Genomic DNA, 22,283 nt, shown 5'->3' with positions numbered 1-22,283 from the left:
TGGATTCGGGTCACCCACAAATTAAAAAACAAAAATAGAGCAAAATTTAAAAATAAATTAGCTACTAAGTATTGAAAAGTTGAAGTTCAACCGTGTCTTGTTTGGATTTTCAATTTCTAATCATATAATTTATTTTTTATATTATTTAAGTTAATATGTTATTTTAATATTTTAATTTAATAGGTTTAATTTTAATTATATATATTATATTTATAAAATTAAATAATTTATTAATTCACTAAAAGTCTAAATAAATTTAGAGAAAATGTTAATGTAAAGTTGAGTATATTAATCATGTGACTAATTGTGTTTATATCTCTATACTCGTGTTGTGTCTTTGTCGACTCGTGGTCGTATTACAATCATATAAACAAATAATTGTGTCGTCTCGGGCTTGTGTCGTGTCCAAGTTCAACTCACGACCCGAGTGAGATAATATTGTATTATATCATTCCGTACTAATACTAGGTTCTTTCGTGTTGGTTCCAACCATTGTCATGTAGTACTAGGAAGGACCGGTCTTGGTTAACTTACAGTTGGGTAATTTTTGTTTGGTAAAACAAGGTGTAGTGAATTTAAAGCTGAATCACAAACTGGATTATGAGATGGATAACAAACAAAATGTTGAGATGGAGGAGATCACAAATCAAATTTTGCAAAAACAAACGGGCCCATAATATATGCCTATCTTCACTTTGCACTAAGCTCTTTTTCTCCATTTAGAAAGATATGAAAACAAACACAAAAATCCAAGACTATGCATCTTTCACTTACAAAGAAGATAATAATGACTGGTCAAAAAAGCAATATGCAAAACTCATGGCAAAGAAAGCATTGAAGATTTCAAAAGATCACCTCAAGCTGAGAAGGGCCAGTGGATTTTTTTATTTATTTTTAAATGTCTAACTTTTTATTTGAAAGAGCGTAAGTTGTATCAAACAAGTTGGATCAAACGATACATAAATATGAGAGAAGGGGAAGAACAAAGTAAGAAACAAAATATAAATGGAAAAGTTCAAATACTAATAAGATCTAAAAAATCTCATCCCCTACCAGATCAGATTGATTTTTAGTAGAATGCCAGTCAATCCATTGGATATATAACATGGAATTCTCACCTCCTATAAAAGAACACATAACAGAACATGCAGGGAAGAAGATCACAACAAAGAAATAAAGTTATGTACCTTCAAGGTTCTCATGATAATCAACAACAATCAATCTATCCTCTCTGCATTCATAAGTGTATTGGAAATGAAACAACAATTAAGAGGCCTGAACTGTGAGGCTTATTGATGAATCTAGCACAAAAACCACCAATAAGTTTTTGAACTGGGTCAAACTAAGTTCACCCTGCTGCCAAATGTATGGATCCACATCAGAACTAGAAATATGACAAAAACAGTCTTTCCAAATTATGACAGTTATGGCACGGCATAATCCAAATCTATGTACTTAGAGGTATCTCACCCATAAATATAGTTTTCAACTTATTGATTTCAACAGACAATACTCCCAAGATCCAATATATATCTTTAAAAGAAATATGTGAACAATCCTCAGCATTAAAAGCATGCACCTTGTTGTTAACTTCAATCCAACTCCATCCAGGTACTTTCCTAATCCCCTTGTCTCTCATTTGCCTCTTGATTATGGCTTTATCATCCCATTTTTGTAAATGCCCATACATATTAGAGAGTAGAACATATGTACAATGTTCTTCAGGCTCCAACTCTAGCAAACGGCTAGCAACTTTAGTAGCCAACTCAATATCACCGCAAATCTTACAAGCACCTAACAAAGTTTTCAATACCATTGCATCTGGTTCAAACGGCATCCCTTCCACCAATTCTTTTGCATCCTCCAATCGCCCAGCCCGTCCAAAGAGATCGATCCCACAAGCATAATGCTCCATTCTAGGTGGGATTCCATGTATAGATTCCATATCTTTAAGGATATTGTAACCTTCATCCACCAAACCAACATGGCTACAAGCGGTTAAAACAGCAACGAATGTTATATGATCCATTTTGATCTTTTTGTCCTTCATTAAGAAAAAAAGTTGTAACGCAATCTTGCCTTGCCCGTGTTGTGCATACCCGAATATAATCGAGTTCCAAGTGATGGGGGAGTCTTTAGGTGTTTCGTCGAAAGATTTACGAGCATCATCAATTATCCCGCATTTTGAGTACATGAATATCAATGAGCTGGCTACAAAATCGTCGAGTTCTAGACCAAATTTAAGTGCCACAACATGAACTTGTTGACCCAACTGGAGAATTGCCAAATCCGAGCAACATCTAAGAACAGCAGAGACTGCATAATGATCGAGATCTAAAGAGATATACCGCATCTGGCGAAACAACTCGAGTGCTTTTTCACTAAGCCCGTGTTGAGAGAATCCATTCAGAATTGAATTCCATGAAACACTATCCCTATAATCCATAGATTCAAATATTTTCAAAGCATCTTCGACGTTTTCTACATGTGTTTTGAGATACATGGCGATTAAACTGTTTGATATCGACGTTATCTCTTCTACTCCCTTCTTCATCACTAACGCGTGCAAGGATCTTGCTAGTTTACCATGGGATTCATCAGAACAAGCACTAAGAATACCAGTATATGTATAGATATCAGGTTTGAACCCAGAATACTGCATCTCCAGGAAGAGTTTAAAAGCAAGGCTTACCTTTTCATATGCCAAGTAAGCAGCCAGCATTGAATTCCAAGTCACTATATCTTTAGAATCAACAGCAGCGTCAAACACTTTGACTGCGTCCTCTACTGACCCACAATCAGAATAAGAAGTTATTGTGGCATTGCAAACAGTATTCTGAAATGTTAACCCGTTCTTTATAATCTTGGAATGAACCTGCGTTGTTAGTTTATATAGATCAGGGTCATCAAGCAATGTTAAAAGAGGAGTGAAAGTCCCGTCTTCAAGTTTCACACCTTCCTGCTCCATTGAACCTAGTAGCCAAAAACAAGTTTCAATATCTCCCTTCTCTGCATATCCTGCAATCAAGGCATTCCAGGTGATGGAATTCCGTTCAGGCATTTTCTGGAAGACAGCAAAAGCATCGTCAATTCTGTCACATTTTGCATACATGTCCAGAAGAGCACTTGCTGGATAAACATTTCCAGCATAACCCATCTTAATAATGGTGGAATGTGCTTGTTGTCCAAGATGGATACATCCCTCATTTGCAATACCTTTAAGTATACTTGGAAAAGTATACCCATCAACAGAAAATCCAAGTCTTCTCATGGTTTTCTGAAGCTCCCATGCATGCTTTAAATTCCCATACTTTATATAACCAGCAATCATTGAGTTCCATGTTACAGTATCTTTGTTGGGAATTTCGTCGAACAGCTTCAGTGCAAAGCGAAATTCGCCGTATTTTACATAAGCACCTAAAAGATTGTTAGCAATGTAAATATCCAATATGGTTCCTGACTTGAATGTCCAGCCGTGGATTGCTGAAACTTTGTGCAGCGAATCTAAACAGTTCCCGATTAGGGAATTCAGTGGCCTCATACGAGGACTGATATTATACAAGTTTGTTAGTTAATACGTCTTAATGCTGAATCTGCTTCAGTTGTACTTCCATTTTCACAAATAAACGTAAATTCTTTAGGGTTGAAGCCTACAGTTCGATCGATTGGGAATCTAATAGACAAAGAGGAACCTGTCGGCAATCGTGCTCGAAGAAAGCCCACTCTCAAGGCCATCAATGGTATAAGATGAAAAAGCTTCTTATTTTTTTATAACTTGACCGTTGAATCTATACTTAAAACTGACACTAAATTAGGTCTTGGCCTTTTAGTTAAAAATTAATTGACTTATAATTAAAATTTCTTAAAAATAAATATTTTACTTTTTATTTATAAATAATAATTTCCTATAAGAAATTAATTAATAAATAATAATACAAATTAATATTTACATGATCAAAATAAACTGCAACACTCAATATAGTTACACTTTAGGTGAAAAGACCTCATTTTTTTTTTTAGAGAAAGATGCTCCAGTGGAAGTGGAACATATACCCTCGGATGATCATTTAACTATCAAATTGTAAGAACAATTTACCCAATAAAACGATAAAATTATTAGAATCATTTAACTAGGAAAAATCTCTATTAAAATTATTATTAGCTGATGGTTAAAGTCTTCATTTGAAAGACCTCTTTATTAATAAAAATTTCAGATCCGATTATTTTACCTCGTTTTCTCTAAGAAGAGGACGGACATGGATTCGATAAAATATCATCAACACGATCAGAGGGTATGAGACTTTCACTCAAGATTTGTGTCATGTTCTGATAAGGAAGATGCATGGAAGTTGGGGCTGGTATAACTGGTTTTCCATTCTCTCTTCATCCTTGACCCAAGGAGGATAATATATATCAAACTCCTCAGCATGGTCGAGGACATTGACACTTTCTTCCAATTTCCATGTGGAAAGTTGTCCTTTAAAGCAATTATGAAGGTTTGAACAGGGACCTGGAACACTTCAGGTCGATATATCTGGGCAAGAAGAAAGCCATGGAGAAGAAGAACAAAGACAAGATTGTCGATGTATATGGGTTCACACTAGCCTTACAAGTGTGGATCTATGAGGTTATCAAAATGTTTGTCCCCGATCAACAAACGACTCACCATCGGTTTAGAGTATTATTTGGATTACAAAAATTTGAGACGAAAAATCTGATCCAACTATACAAGACCAAACAAAATACAACACCAACTCAAATTTCAGTGATAGAAATAGAAACAATTCACCATCCAATTCTTGAGAAGTCATTAGAGGGGCAAATAAAATCAATAAATGCTTGATATTGTACATTTAACAACAACAAATGCTAAAGTAAAAATTAATGACTTTAAAGTTTTATTAACTTAGTTGATTAGAGGGTTGCACTTGTTATAAAATGTTTTAGTTTAGGGGAAATAAAACTTTAAAACTTTTATATAGGCCTATTAGCTCAGTTGGTTAGAGCGTCGTGCTAATAACGCGAAGGTCACAGGTTCGAGACCTGTATAGGCCATTATTAATTTAAATATTTTTTACCCCACTAAGATCAAAATATCACGATTTCATCGCGCTTTGAGTTTAAGGAAGACTCAGGGTGTCATGCAAAAATTATGACTTTTGATCTCTTAATAATCACTCTTGTCTTGTCACTTAAACTATCTTATTGGGTAAAAAAAAAGTTTTAAATAATTTTAAATTCTAATGTAAATAATAAGAGTATAAGAACAAAGATCACTTATAACAAAGAAATGTGCTCATTTAAAAATATTTCTTTCAACAATTCTAACTCATAAAAAGGGACAAGGGACAAGATATTTGAGCATCCGATCCAATCCATTTAAGGAATATATATTTATTACAATGAAACCAACATCAAACCATTGCCACTAGAATCAGTCTTAGAATCAATCTTTGATAAGTCGAAAACCTATTGATTTGGCATACAAATTTTCAACATTTGAAGTCACACTGTAAATTTAGTCTTCCCTTAGTAATTGTGAAGCATTATCCCCCTCAAAGGAACTCAATGACTTGAATATAGATGCATACACTTCAATCCCTTCTAAGAAAACTGTATCCTTCAAATGCTGCAAGAATTCAACATATATTTATTTCTCCATAATTCACACATGTTAATAGATCAAACAAAAACGAAAAAACAGAGTTCTGACCTCATTATGATCATGAAGTAAAATTGGAGTATTCTTCATGGGGGAAAAACCCAGACAAGGAATTCCCAATTGCCTAATATAACGAGAGTCTGTAGTGGAAGAAAGTATTTCTGGTTTAGAAAGTTTTCCACCAGCTTCTTCTACTGCTTTCTTGAAAATGGACCACCATGGATTTGAATCATTAGTGGCTGTCATTAATGGCCGTCCCATATAGTCTCTAAGAGGACCTTTCTCAATTATCTGTCACATAAATCATTCATATTCATACATTTAGAAAGAAGAATCCTCTTTAGTGGAAGGTGGAGTAGATAACTGGAATTATAATATGAATCATGATCCAATGAAAAGCTACCTCAAAAGTCATATTCCTATGTGCAGGAGCCCATTCATTTGCAATCCTTTTCTTTACAAGATCAGGATCTGCAGTTGGTGGTAACCGAAGATCGAACCCTGCTTCAGCCTCAGACGGTTGAATGTTCATCACAAATCCCTTTTAACATCAATGAATCTATAACTTATTCAATATATATGTTCATAAAATCAGCTAACCATTTGAAGAAATTTATAAGCTTTTTTTCTCACAGTTGGTGATGGAATTCCAGCTTTCATATAGACAGGATTAACAGAAATAACTTCTGAATTCATAGCTAATCCAGCTTTCACTTGATCAAAATTCATCTCTCTGTACTTACTAATAACCTCCACGCTCTTCATCAAATTCTCCATGGCACTGTTATCATACATCCTCGATCCATGTCCGGGAACTCCAACAGCCTTAATGATCAGATTCCATGGCGATCGATCAGCATAGAAGACTCTGAATTCTTCATTGGTTGAAGCCTGCCCTTCATCAATCATAAACCCAACGTTCATTTCCTCAAACACTTTGGATTTGACAAACTTCGCCATTCCATCAATCCCACCAATCTCTTCATCAGGAACGTAGGATATGTGAATAGTTCTGATGGGTTTGAATCGGAATTGGTTCTGAAGAACCCTAATGGCTTCCAGATACTGGATCGCTATACACTTATCGTCCTGCGCACCTCGAGCGAAGATTTTGCCGTCGGGAGTCCGTACAGCAGCGAAGGGGGGATGGATCCATTTGGAATTCTCGGCGGGGACAGAATCAAGATGCGAGTTAAGGAGAATGGATGGGAGAGATGGGTCTGAACCAAGCCACGATAGAAGAAGAAGTGGCTTGTTGGTGTTGTTGGAGGAGGAGAAGTCGAGGGTTTGGGTGCGAAGACCGAGGGATTGAGCTTGGTTCTGGAGGAAAGTGACAGCAGCATGGTAGTCTGGGTTTGGATGGGCAGTGTTTATACGAAGATATTGCTGGAATAGAGTTATGGCGGCGGCGGCGGCGTCGTGGTGGTGTTGAGCAGAGATGAGGAGAAACAGTGGGGAAAGTACGAGGATAAGCGTGGAAAGGACGTAGTGTTTCCGCCGGCGAAGCTGTGAGGACATCATGGTTAATTTAGTTGGAGGTACAAATTGCAAATCTTTAATTATAAATAAAATAAAATGGTATGAATGAAATTTGAAACTCTAACCTTATTCTTCTATTTCTTTTTGGAGAACTCCACCAACCAAAAAATATAACATGATCCACCTAATATAATAAATATGTATATTTATATTAATCTAGTTCATCATATATTTTTATTTTTGTTCTCGGATCAACTACTTAGTATTCGAATTTGAAATTCTTTGTTTGATGGGGTTAGTTCGATGTTGAAATTCTTTGTTTTATGGGGTTAGTTCGATGTTATCTCTGTCTGTATCCACTAAGGCACCGACACCTATATAAAGAGAAAAAAATCAACAAATAAAAAAGGTATATTTTACTTTTGTGTATATGTGTTATTTTATGAGTGAAATACAAGTAATACATTGCCTATATAAATAACATCGAAATAATCGTTTTCTGTGTACAACTCAATCTTGAGTTTGTGTTGTTTTTTTATAACGGTGAAATAAGAAATTATTTCTCTTTTATTTAATAAAAAGTTACTTAAATTAATTTTTTATTTGAAGACTTTTTTATATATATTTTTTATTTTATTTATATGACTTTCTTGCTATTTTGAATATATATAATATATGACCAGTTATGACTTAACATAATTATTTTCGGAAAAAACAAGGCTAATTCATTGGCACTAAAAATATTTGATAGAGTTTTTTTTTAACACTGGCTGCTAATTAATTTGTTTGTTTTGCTCACTAATCATTATGTAACTTAAACAAAATTTATTTTACAATTTCAAGATTGATGGATCTTCTCAATTAATATTAATTTTTTATAAATTTATCATATCATTTAACTTATAATTCTAATTTAATTATTTGTAAACGTTATTTTATATATTATTTATAAATTAATTTTCCATATGTTAACTTTTTATAAAATAAAAATCTAACCGAAGACACTCAAAATATATTAATTAGAGATGTATCATTAATCTTCATTTGATATTTCAGTTTTTTATTTAATACTTAAATTTGTTTGAAATTATTATTATGGTAGTGTTTTTATAATTAATTTTATTTGATTAATAAATTAAAATTAAGTTATAAAAATATGGATATAAGGATAATTTCAATTCATTATATATATGGCGCGGACGCAGTATAACTTTATTAAAAAAAAAAAAACCACAGGATTAGATGTGTTTATGACCTTAAGTTTTATCTTCAAGGCCATACAAATTCAAATATTATATTTTTTCTTTTGAGCAACTAACACCATTAAAATACTACTCCTCGCGCTAATAGTAAAAAATGTCAAAAATACAATTAGAAGACAAAGTCAACCAAAAATTAAGTATTCAAGATGAGTGAATAGTGAAGCTCCTTATGTGAGCAGAAAGATGCAAGAATCATTAAAAAGAGAATATTTCTTTCTTACAACAATATGAAGTATGTGTAAGCAACTCATACCTGAAATTTTACTGTCTAAATGCAGCTGCTATTTTCTTCTGGATCATCTCAACCCCTAATCTAGGAGACAATCTGGGCAAAACCTCCTGCGGAAAATCAACGAAAAGCTTTCAAATCACAGTTCTTGTTTAACTGGCGAAAACAAGCCCAAAAAACAGGAAAAAATACATTTGTTTTGTTTTGTCAGATGAAATGAATGCTTCAATTATATATGTTATACTTGATTTTGCTTGAATTGTGACACCTAATTGTTTTAACCTAAAGTGCCTATAACTAAGTATATTCTCACATGTAGTGAACAAACTTGACCATCATTTACTCTCAGAAGATGTATAATTGGTCAAATCAAGAGAAAAAAAAAAGCATTATAGATCAATAAGCCTACTTTCAGGGCTCCACATACAGAAAGAGAAGAAACTAAAAAGCAAAGGGGGAGGGGGGGGGGGGGTAAATAAGTTCTCTTTTAAATACCAACATATCTTGTCCAAGTTTGTTTCAAGTGGGATCTCTTAGATAGTACTCTCTGCAGTTACAATCTTAGCAAATGCTGTTTTGAAATGATTTTCACTATAATAGATGTAGCCTATTGTCTCTAGGACAACAACTGTGATTTTGATGATCACATTCTAAAACCATAATTACAGAAACAAACAAATGCTAGCTCACATGTTCAATATCATTCTTAGAAGTTTAGCACAGAATATTATGTTAGTATAGATCTTGATAAACATAAGGTTATGTTTGGACTTGTATAATTAGAATTTGAATTTGAATTTTATAAGAGTTGAAATTGAATTTACAATTCAATTCTTATGTTTAGACAAATCATACAATTGTATTTTTGAAATGAAATTACAACTTAAAAATATACATTCAATTCCATCGGGATTATAATTATAGTTACAATTCCTTATTTTAAGTTATCAAACAAACAAATAATTTGAAATTTGAGCAAAATTCCATTTCTGTCAAAACCAAGCATAACATATGTGTCCTCGTGTAATTTCCCCTGCAAAACCCTAATCCTTGTTTCATATCAGTGACAAACAGTTCAATTCAACTAGTTGAAGAAACAAGTAGTCAAGTTGCTTGGAGTTGAATCAAGAATGTAGGTTGAAATTTCTTTTATCATTTTCATGAATTTGAGCTTTGAATTCCAACTTCCGTACTTGAAAGTTTGCTAGCCTATGTTGAGAACCTTTTATAGAGAATGTTATGCTAGTCTCCTCTAGGAAAAAAATTTCAGAGTTGTGACTTCTTATCAAATTTGAGGTCCTAGTTCTATAAATTCACTAAACTTGATGTCTCAATTAGAATTTTCAACATTTAGAAGGAAAATTAACAACGTTTATAATTCCGTTATAAAACAACTTGATTTTAACATTTTATATATTTTTATCCCCATTTTGAACACAAAGTAACTATAGATCTCCATTTCTTAAACATCAAAATGAAGGAAACTACAGAAATCCTATATCTACCCTTCTAATCTTGGAAGGAATTAGTTTCCATCATTATAAACAGGAAACTACCAATAATAATCAATCACATTGAGAAGTTGTAACAATGTATTATGGAATATAGATCTAGAGAGGAGAGGAGACCAAGCGAGAGAGGTGAGACCAAGAGGGACAAGGGAGAGAGCCTTGCCATCTTCTATTTCAATCATACGTACTTACTCTGCATATAGGCATCCACATGTGCCCCTACTAACCTAAAACATCGACTTAGGTGACATATGCGATGCATTTGCAAGTGAAAATAACTTTTGGAAGACTTCTTATGTTGCATAATTAGTTCAAGAGAAGTCAAATTTTCATTTGGTGATAAACAGATAGTTTCTTAGCATTCAGTTTAATGAAAATTTTCATCCTTATGCCTGGTATCGAACATCTATAAATAAGATACGTGTCTAACAAACAAACATTCAAACGTGTACAACTTTTCAGAAATGTGATTATGTACATTATAAGAAAACAAATATCAGATAAATGTAAAAGGTCCTTTCCTAGTGTTAGACACAACTTATAAGATTGGCTATGTTGGTTTCATGAAAATCATACAGCTATTTTGTTCATAACTCTAGTATTGCTCAAGTCAGTCTATATTTCCCTTTTATCAAATTCAAATCTAAACCCTAAACCCCCACAAACCACCTAAATCAAATCATCATCCTAAACAATAGAGTTGAATAGAGAAAAGGGCATAAGGAAAATATGAACTTTCAATATTTAAACAATGACCTGACCCAATTCTCACTAGTATGAACACCAAAAAATACATATACAGAAAACAGGAATAGAATCAGAAGTCTTACCTCTGTACCGTCAGGAAGGACTCTAGTTAACACTGGTATCTCATATTGGTAAGCTTTCTCCCACTCAACATTAGAAGTAATATCTCTAATCTGAAAAAATGTTCAACAAATATCAAACAACAACATCATAAAACTTTTCCAGAAGAAATTAGATCAAATATTCACATAACTATTCAATAAATTAAAGCATCGTACGAGGAAAGATCACCAATTTACAGTTTAACAGACACAAACAAGCATATGAAGCACAATGAAGGAGGAGGAGGTGGAGTTGGTGACCTGTAAATCAACGTCGTGAAGTGGATCAGGTGATGATAGAGAGAAAGCAGCGTGAAGTTTCTCTTTGAGACCATCGCACAAACAACAGCCGGGCTTAGAATACAGAACGAGTTTTCTTGAAGTGAAAGCAGACGAAGAAGAAGAAGAAGACGTGAACTTAGCAGACAGTGAATTGAACACCAACCTAGCTCTTCGTCGTGTTATATCTACCGCAGACGAGTATGGCAATCTCGCAACTGTAACGACCATAGCCATTTCCTGGCTGCTCGATGCTGCTGGGTGGAAGAAGAAGAAGAAGGTCTTGGGGGGCCAGAAAGCAACCACTGAAATCTCCACAATTTTTAAATAAATATAGCAACAAAAAGAGGTCATTTGGTGATTACTATTATTGTTTTTGTAACAAAAAAAAATATTTGTTAAATTTTCATTAATAATTATATATAATATTTCAAATATAAAACTCCAGAAAATTGAAATTACAAATCAATATCATACACATTTGAAAACATATTTTGTCCTCTAAATATGAATTGAGATCATACCCAGAAAAATTATTTGTGATTTTGATCAGAAAACTTAGTATTAATAAATATTAATACTAGGTACATTATTAACAACAACAAGAACAACAATAGAGCATATTTTAAAGTGAATCCCATTTTATGTTGAGTAGAGAAGAAAGTACTTCAACCTGAAAATGTCATCTGGAAACAAAGAGTAATAAACAAAAACAAATACCCAAAAACTACAAGTCTAAACCAAATCAAAGGCCAGGGTTTCAAATACAGAAATATCAAATCAAAAACTATACAAACACTTTTTTCTTTCAAGTATCCAACTACCCCAACCTTCTGCTGCTGCCTGTGCTCCTCACCTCGTCCAGACGCCTGGCTGGCCTTCGAGCCAAAAACCTACTCCGGTATCGATTAAACCGAGGCAAAAAACCATCGCCAACACTGCCTCCACTGCCACTGCCACCACCACCATTAATAATATGCCCCCCATTCCACAAGTACCCTGTCCTCTCAAATAACTGTTGAGAAATTGCAAAATTACGCCTAAATACTGCATTATCTATATACGCCTCCATATCTTCATCATCGTCGTCGTCGCCATCTTCATCATCGTCGTCGTCGTCGAAGTCATCTTCATCATCATCATCATCATCATCATCGATGTCGTCTTCATCATCGTCGTCAAAAATTCCCCCCTCTATAACATAATCGCCCATCACAATTGATCCGGGCATGGAAGACCTGATAGTGCTGATCACATCTTCAAGATCTCTCTCGTACTCGAACTTCTTCCACTTCTCAGCGCTCGACTGGTCGACTTCCCGAGGGCGTGAACACGGGTGATCTAGCCTGACATGCTTCCTCAGTTTTCTGTACGTCCCAACAAACGAGCAATTCTCTTGTGTGCAGGCTCTCTTCTTTCTGTTGAAATATTTGCGGACAGGTTCAACCACAGTCCACCCTTTCACCTGACCTCGACAGAGAGGACACAGCAGTTTTGAATCTTCCGTGTTTTTAACCCTAGTACTGCCCCCTGCAGTTGCTTTCGAGTAGGCTTTTTTGTACTGTTCGAGGCAGTTAGAATAGCGATGGCTCGTGGAACACATGTAAGGGCGGCACCCTTTCTCGTACGAAGAACAGAGGAGTAGGACCGCACGGTGAGGGTACTCCATGCAGACTGAGCAAGTAACATCTACCCACTCTTTCTTCTCCACTGCTTTTGATTTATTTTTCCTTCCACAGTTTTTCAAACAATGAGATGATAACTTGTTGCCTACAACCTTATGATGACGACGTGATTCAGACTTCCCGTATAAGTTTTTTATTTTTGCCATTTTCTGCACAATCCTAACATTCATCAAACAAAACACAAATCAACAAATCATTGCAGAATAACAGAAATCTATTCTATAAGAAAATGTGTGCAGTTAATTAATGCATGTATCTCCTGTAATGGCTTACTTCATAAGAGATCAATCCATCAATGGAATCCTGGACATGCATGATATGATTCAATTTTCACATGTCTTCATATTTTGCAAAATACACACAGTACAGATCTCTTTCTTGGTCACAAGTAATTAAAAGGTTGAATTGGAACCTTGACCATTATTGATACACTCCATAGGCCTCTCATGCATATATAGCACACGAAAGAAAGTGTATCAATTTCACCCACATAGGTTTGGCCTTTTTTGGTATCCGAAGTTTTCAGTTGGAGTTTTTAGATTAAACCTAATACCAACTTGTCATCCAACAAAAAAAAACACAATTTTATTTTTCAAAATAAACTGTGATGAGGTCACACTTCTTTTCCCATACACGAAAAAAAATTCTTTCAACTACAACTTTGGCGATTGCTTAATGGGATTGAGATAATACATAAAAATTGGGGAAAATACCACTTTCCAAATGAGCTTGTCATCAAAGTACTGATCCATAAAGTATCAGTTTAATCAATATCAATGTCAGTATTACATACATATCTAACATACAAGAAATCTGTAATATTTTCAGATGAAGCCTGACAAACCTAAAAAGAAATCCAGTCAGTCATTCAACTCGTAACACCAATCCAACTCACATTGAATATGTCAACCATAAAAGCTTCTGAACTCTCAAATTATTGTTATTAGGTATACTTAATTATCTTAATTCATATATTTCATCTTAGTAGATATAAGAATACAAGGTCTAGATGTTTGTAAGTAGTTTTCCTTTACAAGTTCTAAACAAATTAGTTTCAGATCTTTAAGCATGTGAAAAATTTGGAATCTGAACTGAAAAAATAATGGTGCTGAAAAAAAAGAGCAAGAACATTAAGCCATATCAACTATAATGTAAACAAAATACTGGTTTCTCCAACCATTCATAACAACTAAATAACATTTATCAAGATAATAAAAGACATCAAAGAACCTTCACAAGAGTTTAGACTGAATACTTTCTGCGTAGCCTTAAGAAATCAACTGGAAATCAGGACATCATCAAGCAAAATGATGAATGATTTATTGATTAAGGATTAGAACATGATCCTCAAAAATAGATATGGCCTCAATTAATTACATCAGAAACATTTTCTAGAGCAACTGTTGGTTATAAGTCTAAAGATAAGCATAATAAATTTGTTTCTTTCTCCATTATTCGATGATTCTACTGTGTTCTTACATAGAATAGATAAATAGACTTGGCATTGAAAATGGTAGGCCTCCTCTCCACAAAATATAAGAAATGGGTATGATTCCATAGGTAAATCAAGCAATATTTACAGAGAGAAGAAGATAAATTCATAGGTAAATCAAATCCAGTTTAAGAAACAAAGTGGACCTACGAAGACAATGATCCTAACGATCATAGGTAAATCAAATCCAGTTTAAGAAACAAAGTGGACCTACGAAGACAATGATCCTAACGAATCTCAACATCGTATAAAGTATAAACCCCAACACAACACTCTTAATTACAGTTATGTACGTGTAATTGTTTGAATAATGACAGTATAAAATAAAATAAACGGCAAGATATGAAATCCTAGACAAACGGAGAGAATCGATCTATGTATGTATCAGATTGTACCTTGAGATCGTCGATCAGGTAGAAGTGATGGAGACGGTGGAGAGATATAGAGACGCGAGGAAGTTAAGTATTTGAATGTGGTGGGAATGAAGAGATCGCGAGGGTTCGGAAAGACACGGATAGAGAGAGAAGAAATGGCGCTACGTCTGCTCTTCCGTTCACGTTAACCAAAGACTGCGATCTAGACGTGGCCACGCGGGGGCTTTGGCTATCTATCTGCTTCTGCGTGAAAATGGAGTCCTTCAAAATTATTTATAAAATATAAAATGTTTTTTAAATTATATATATGGTACATTAATATTAGGTTTGGATTTCTTTTTTTAACCCATCTAATGGGATAATTATTTTATTTATTACAGAAAATTGAAATTAAAATTAAAATTAAAATTAAAATTTAAAATTAAATAATATTTAAATCTATCCTATAATATATGATGAATTTGAATATTATTTTATAATATAATATTAATATATATATAATTAAAAAAATATTATATTTGATTTTTTATTCTTATAATTTGATTTACTATTTTAAATATATATATATATATATTTTCACTTTACCTGAGGTGCTCATGTGCCTTTTCACATGGCACATTGTGAGGTTAACTATTAGCAATGATGTTTATTTAATTTATTTTTATTATTATAGTTTTATAAATTATATTATCTTTTTATTTATGGGCTCAATTACTATTTGATTTTATTAAACAAGATTACAATTTTGAATCTTATCATTTTATCATAATTTTAGTCAAATATATTTTTTTTCCCCTTATTTTGATGTATATTTTCGTTTTATAACTAATTTGACACATAAAAAAAATTACAGATTTAAATTTAGTATTTTATCGAGATTTATAAGAGATTTGAATAATTAAAAGAAGGTGTAATATTAGAAAAATATATGTATATTTTCTCAACAAATTCAATACTTGTTTGAGACTAATTTAATATTTTGTTTAGTGTTCTCCACTCAACTATTCTTATTATAATACATGTTTTTGTATAATGTAAATTCTATTATACAAAAACATGTACAATAGGATTAGTCATCACCCAATGAACAATATGAAATTAGATTTAAGTTTTAAAATTTAAAATACATTATCTCTAATCATATATATCAAATTGTCCAAAATAACAAAAAATTATTAAATACAATTATCATTAACTTGGATCTTCTTCCCGAATTCATTTTCGTTTCCATAATATAGAAAATGTCCATGATATGCTTTTAGTGGAGCTACTTTATGTTTGTAATGACCAATCTTAAACAAATAAAATTTAGAAAATGTATAATAAAGTTAATTAGTTGAAACATTAACAAAGTGTTGTGTTGATATATGAAAAATAAAAATACCCAACATGTTCTTATCAGAAAGCTTGTAATATACTTGAAAAAATTTACCTATTAAAAATAAAATCCTATTTTTGATTTTCTTCTTGTGATTCCATTTGCCTATTTGAAATGATGCTCTTTTTTCAACATTTTTCTTTCTTCTAATTTTCTTTATGTGCAATCTTAAATCACAACACTAGCTTGTATGAACCCTAATATTAATGAGAAATTAAAATGCAGTATATACAATCATAAATATATATATATATATATATATATATATATATATATATATATATATATATATATATATATATATATATATATATATATATATATATATATATATATATATATATATATATATATATATAATAAAATAAAATTGAGGATATTCACAACCATATTTATAAAATCACATTTGAACATGCCTATAATATAATATTATATATATATATATATATTATATTATATGTGTTTAATGATTATGATGAAAACTCATTTAAAATAAAGATAAAATAAGTTAAAACAAGAATTGCAAATAAAATAACTGTAGAATTTGTAACTTGTGTATTGTCATGTATCATCTATTACTCTTCTACATGTGGTGATGATGGTGAGTTTAACAGGATATAAGCTTTATTGAAGAACCTTCTACAAATAGTCGCCTCATTTGGTTACTATTCATCATTCCAAAAAGATGGTTGCTTATAAGAAAGTTCTACACAGATATTTATGAATTAAAATTAATATTATGCTAGCATGTATATTAGGGATTAACTCTAATTTAAAAAATATAAATGAATTCAGACAAAATAAACTATATATATTTATATATACCTGCAACATGAATGAGTCATTGTCCCTCTCCACGATTCTTTTCATTGAAACAATTTGGGCAATACTTATTCTCATGCTTTAGCTTCTCTTTAAAGAAGACAATTTCCGACTTAAGCCTTTCATTTTCGGCTTTAAGTTTATCCCGTATAACTGGATAATCTTCTAACTATAATGATTCATTAAACTTTAACATAGTTAATATGATTATATTCATTAACTAACCGAAATAATTGAAAATGAGACAGTTTAAAATGAACATGTTACTTACATCGACAACATCCCTTTTATTCTGGAACCATGACTTGATTTGGTTTGCAGTCAGTCCAAATTCAAGCTCGTTAGACAATCGATCACATTCAATGTCAGTTGGATATTAATTTTTCTTGAGATGTCTAATTCATACATATAAACATTAATCAATAAATCATAATTACTCTACATATAAATAAAGAAAATATACATATGATGTATTTACACACATCTAATTATTATTCTTATTATTTTTAGATGTTACACACTCTTAATTTTCAAAGATAATAAATCATAAATACAACCTATACAAAATTAACACACTTTTGATCAAAACAAACATAATATTAATTTGTATAAATTAACCCGAAAACATAAATAATTATTTTTTATTTTGATTTTTAAAATCTAAAACTATTTAGTTTCTAGATTAACAAAATCACTTAAAAGTGAAAAGAAGTAAATTAATCAAGATAATCAAAATCAAAAGTAAAATCAAAATATAAAAAGAAGCATCATAAAAGAACCAAATAGATTATTAAATGACACATGCATCATACTTAAAAACGTGAAATCTTCTTTTATTTTTAGAATTAGATCAAATATATATTAATAAAGATAAAAAAAAAAGATTTTAATACAATTAATTTGTTGACAAATAATTAATAATGTATTGTAAATTCTTAATCATCAAGCTTTTGAGTACATGGAAAGGATTGAGTTTCTTCTAATTTCATGTCGGATGATTGAGTATCCGATACTTCATCACTTTCACTTAAAGTATCCCAAACTCCATCACTTTCACTTGAATAATCCGAAACTTCATCACATTCACTTAGAGAAGACATATCTCTCTTTCTCGAACTTGTTATCAAAATATTTATATAAATAATATAACTAAAAATTAATGGAATTAAGATATAAAATAAAAAATTGGGGAAAACAACTTTCCAAATGAACTGGTTCAAAGTATTGATCCAGTTTAAGGGTACCTTTGAGCATTAATCAAATCAATGTCAAAGTATTACATATTAAAGGCTTTGTTCCATTAGTTTATTTAAATAAATTAATAATAATAAAATATTATATTTTCAGCTATCAATTCATTTTATATCATTGAATTCATCAAATAAAATATTTAAATAATTTTTATTTTAATTATATATATAATATATACCCTTTTTACCCAAAACCCTAATTATTTTACAAACTCAAAGAATTTTTATTTTTTTAAAATAAGCTGAATACAAACAAACACTAACATACAAGAAATCTGTACTATTTTCAGATCCGATCAATCATTGACCTCATAACACCGATCCGACTCACATATGGAGATATGGATATTAATTCATAAGCCAAGTACATATCAACCAATATTTACATAAAGAGATCGTTGGATAAAATTTGTTTTAATTAGCCTCTAATTAATAGATGAGATAAAAAAATATTAAATAATAAGTATTTTGATATTTTAATGGGTAAAAAAATTGATGTGATATAGAAAAAGTGAAATAAGAGAAAGTGTTGAATTGTGTTAAAATCTAAAAAAACCCAATATCAAACAAGCTCAAAGAAGAAGAGAAATTCATATATATAGTCAAATCCAGATCAAGAAACAAGTGGATCTACTAACATATTGATCTTGATGATTTCTCAATGAGACAATCTAGATCGACATCGTATAAACCCCCAACAAGCTATGAATACGTAAAATTGTTTGAATATATAATTATAGATTCATAGTATAAAATAAAACAAAAGGTAAGATATCAAAACCTAGATAATTGTAAGGAGAGAATCGAACTAAGTATCAGATTTGTACCTTGGGATCGTCGAACAGATAGAAGTGGTGGCTATGGTAGATGTTGGAGATCGATATTTATATATAAAGAGAGAGAGAGGCGCGGTATTTGAATGTGGTCGGAAGGAAGACCTAGATTTTAGGGTTTTGAAGAGAGAGAAGAAATGGAACTAGGTTTGCCCTAACCAAAGGCTGCGTCTCTTTGAGGCTGCGCGGGGTATGGCTATCTAATTTTATTTTATTTTTCTATTTAGAGAATTTATAATTAAAAATTGATCTTTTCTATAGTTGTGAAAAAAATAAGGAATATTTGTAACAGTACAATCACGACAAGGAGAAACTAAACTTTTGAAAGAAGAAAATGAACTTTTGAAACAATGTTCACGAAAAAGATGTGCTGACTATAAGTTTGGGGAGTAAAAAACCATACAATATTGCACTAGCAAATGGGCAATGAAGAAATGTGTTTGAAATTGTCTCATCAATTTGGAAATTTTCCAATTAAGGATATTGAATTTGACGTTTAGAGAGAAAACACGTGGAATGACGCCAAATTAGAGTAAGTAATTTTGTTTGAATTTTGAGTTTCCAAAACAATATCTAGTTAATGAGGTAATTAGAATTATGAACTTTGTTGATGAATGCATTTTTCGAGCTTAAGATACTCGATAAGGAAATTCTCCAAAATAAACGATCACGAATTCCCGAGACTCTTGTAACATGGATATCAATTCATAATAATTTTGGACAAATGGACAGGGAAAATACTAAAGATCATTTAGAATTCAAATTAGAGTAGTGGAAGAAATTATGAGATAGATAATTTTTTTTTTGTTCCTTAGAATAGTAGAGGGATGGATGGATTGTAAAAAAAAACAATGATTTCATTTATATCTTTTTGATATGAAAAAAAAAAACGGTAATCAATAAGTTATTGAGCTCTCAAATTTTCGAAAAAACGATTAACACCCAACAAATTTTATTGACTTTCCAAAACGAATATAAGAAAACGTCATAATAATAATAGCATTATGAATAATACGAATCAGACAACTACGATTATTGAATATTCGAAAATTTTTTCAACCTGATAATTATAAAAAAATAATTTGGATTGTAACCCAAATATGCAGGTCTATCATATCAGTAACATAAATCAAAACTTCTCAACAATTATTCAAAGACTCAGTCATCACTCAACGAATTTCACACTTTTTCGTGACACATACGACTAACCATATTATAATATTTTTTTTAAGCGCATATCATCCGTAAGACTTCTTCCGTGAATAACGCTTCATCCAAAGAACACGATCTTGGATGGAATATTTGACTCCCAAAAATTATATGAAATCATCTTATTGAACACCTCACTAGTAGAAAAATGATTTTTAACGAGACATAAACCCTCGGAGAAAGTCAAATGCTCTCGGTGATTGTTTTCGCCGAGGGCGATAAATGCTCTCGGACAGTGTCAGTGATAGTGTTGTCGGTGAAGAAAAAATAGATTTCATTGTGGCCCTCGGATATAATTATAATTGTTTTTTTCCAAAGACAGAGCAAATACTCTCGGAGATAATAAACTTTTCTAAAAAAAATTATTTTGAAATCTCCATCTGGTTTCACCCTCCTTCCCTCAGATCATTTTCCGCCAATCTCCATGAGGGTTTACATTAGGGTTTCCTCTCGTTTTTCTCATCCTCCTTTACACGACTCGCCATCCCTCTTTCCTATCCACAACCTGCCGCTGCAATTTCAATTTTAAAATAAATCCAACATAATCCAGCAAGAAAAATATTAAATCAAGCAAAGCATACTGATACACGAATAGAGAACATTACTTATCAGAATTCAACCTTGTTGAGCATCAGATTTGTAGATTCACATTAATTAACAGCAATTAAACAATCAAGTTGAAGAATTAAGTGCGCAACACAATCATAACATTTACGAGACTAACATGGTCTTATTTATAGAATAGACACGGATGAATTAATGCACAAATAGTTGAACCTTGGAGCTTTGTACTTCGATGGGGAGAGAAAAAGAGCGGCTGGAGATGAACTGTATTCTCAGTGTCTCGAGTGGACTGATTTACAATTTAATGAAAAAGTCACAAATAAATCAGAGAAAAATCTCGCCATAAATCAACAACAACTTCTTACCACTTCGCGACTAGTTTTGGAAACATGAAAAATATGGATCTTCTACTTCTTTAGATATGAATCTAGCGAGATCAAAGAGCCGCCAGAGAAAACAGCTTGGGATCTGCGCGATTTTGATGGTTGTTGCCGTAATGCTAAATGAACATCTAGTTTAGTGGCTTTGATTAAATCTGGTTGAACTTGGGAGAATGAAGAGAAAAAGAGAGAGTAAAAAGAAAGAAATGAAACGAAAAAGTTAGAAAGAGAATAAGAGAGGAAAAATTGAGACCGATCAGAAGCAAAATATATTTTTTTTTACCGAGAGTAATCCTCTCCTCTCGGTTATAATCTGGCATTCGGTGATATTAATATCACTGAAAACATTGTTTTACTCGGCGATGATTCTCGGTAAATGTGCATTTTTTTACGAGTGTGTCTATATCTTACCGCATAATGTTTTGTTCAGACGGGAAACTTATTTGCGTCCAACTAAAAGTATAAGTGACGAAGTCTCCATAATATATTTTTTTTTTCTATAACTAATTTGACACGTTTATAAAAAATCTTTTACAGACATTTTGAAAACTTATTTTTTTAAACTTAATATTTTATCGAGATTTATAAGTGATTTGAATGATTAAAAGAATGTGTAATATTAAAAAAATATATGTATATTCTCTCAACAAACTCAATACTTGTTGAAGACTAATTTAATGTTATGTTTGTTGTTCTCCTCTCAACTATTCTTATTATAATACATGTTTTTGTATAATATTCTTATTATAATACATGTTTTGTATAATGTAATTATGTTATACAAAAACATGTTAATAAGATTAGTCATCACCCAATGAACAATAAGAAATTAGATTTAATCTTTAAAATTTAAAATGCATTATCTCTAATCATATCAAATTATCTAAAAAAATTTAAAAAAAAATTACATAAAATAAAAAATTATTAAGTACAATTATCATTAACTTGGATCTTTTTCCAGAATTCATTTTCGTTTGCATGATATAGAAAATGTCTATCACATGCTTTTAGTGTAGCTACTTTGTA

The 22,283-nt window shown here is 31.6% G+C and overlaps 4 protein-coding genes and 1 non-coding gene across 6 annotated transcripts; 1 reads left to right on the top strand and 4 right to left on the bottom strand.

The window, feature by feature from the left end:
* Positions 1-1,168: 1,168 nt before the first annotated feature.
* LOC124927094 (putative pentatricopeptide repeat-containing protein At3g25970) lies at positions 1,169-3,742 on the bottom strand. Its single transcript, XM_047467443.1, has one exon. The coding sequence runs from the start codon at positions 3,539-3,541 to the stop codon at positions 1,448-1,450; it is 2,094 nt and encodes a 697-aa protein (XP_047323399.1). The 5' UTR covers positions 3,542-3,742; the 3' UTR covers positions 1,169-1,447.
* A 1,239-nt stretch (positions 3,743-4,981) lies between these two features.
* TRNAI-AAU lies at positions 4,982-5,055 on the top strand. The gene has a single exon. It is a non-coding gene; the product is annotated as a tRNA-Ile (tRNA).
* Positions 5,056-5,356: 301 nt separating this feature from the next.
* Positions 5,357-7,220, bottom strand: LOC124927095 (aminoacylase-1). Its single transcript, XM_047467444.1, has 4 exons — positions 6,296-7,220; positions 6,066-6,203; positions 5,714-5,953; positions 5,357-5,629 (listed from the first exon to the last, which is right to left on the bottom strand). The coding sequence occupies exons 1-4, from the start codon at positions 7,181-7,183 to the stop codon at positions 5,519-5,521; spliced, it is 1,377 nt and encodes a 458-aa protein (XP_047323400.1). The 5' UTR covers positions 7,184-7,220; the 3' UTR covers positions 5,357-5,518.
* A 1,244-nt stretch (positions 7,221-8,464) lies between these two features.
* On the bottom strand, positions 8,465-11,581 carry LOC124927172. The gene is made up of 3 exons (XM_047467536.1): positions 11,253-11,581; positions 10,974-11,063; positions 8,465-8,742 (listed from the first exon to the last, which is right to left on the bottom strand). The coding sequence occupies exons 1-3, from the start codon at positions 11,505-11,507 to the stop codon at positions 8,665-8,667; spliced, it is 423 nt and encodes a 140-aa protein (XP_047323492.1). The 5' UTR covers positions 11,508-11,581; the 3' UTR covers positions 8,465-8,664.
* Positions 11,582-11,873: 292 nt separating this feature from the next.
* On the bottom strand, positions 11,874-15,056 carry LOC124926213. 2 transcript variants are annotated; one of them, XM_047466402.1, is made up of 2 exons: positions 14,843-15,056; positions 11,874-13,114 (listed from the first exon to the last, which is right to left on the bottom strand). In XM_047466402.1, the coding sequence occupies exon 2, from the start codon at positions 13,099-13,101 to the stop codon at positions 12,091-12,093; it is 1,011 nt and encodes a 336-aa protein (XP_047322358.1). In that variant the 5' UTR covers positions 13,102-13,114; positions 14,843-15,056; the 3' UTR covers positions 11,874-12,090. The 2 variants fall into 2 exon arrangements, with proteins under 2 accessions (XP_047322358.1, XP_047322359.1); XM_047466403.1 differs by having other exon boundaries at positions 11,874-13,104.
* Between the last annotated feature and the right edge of the window lie 7,227 nt (positions 15,057-22,283).

This window comes from Impatiens glandulifera, chromosome 2, assembly GCF_907164915.1.
Source record: "Impatiens glandulifera chromosome 2, dImpGla2.1, whole genome shotgun sequence".
In the NCBI taxonomy this organism is placed as follows: domain Eukaryota; kingdom Viridiplantae; phylum Streptophyta; class Magnoliopsida; order Ericales; family Balsaminaceae; genus Impatiens; species Impatiens glandulifera.
Note: the sequence above shows the minus strand (reverse complement) of the source record. Positions and strands in the feature narration are given on the sequence as shown.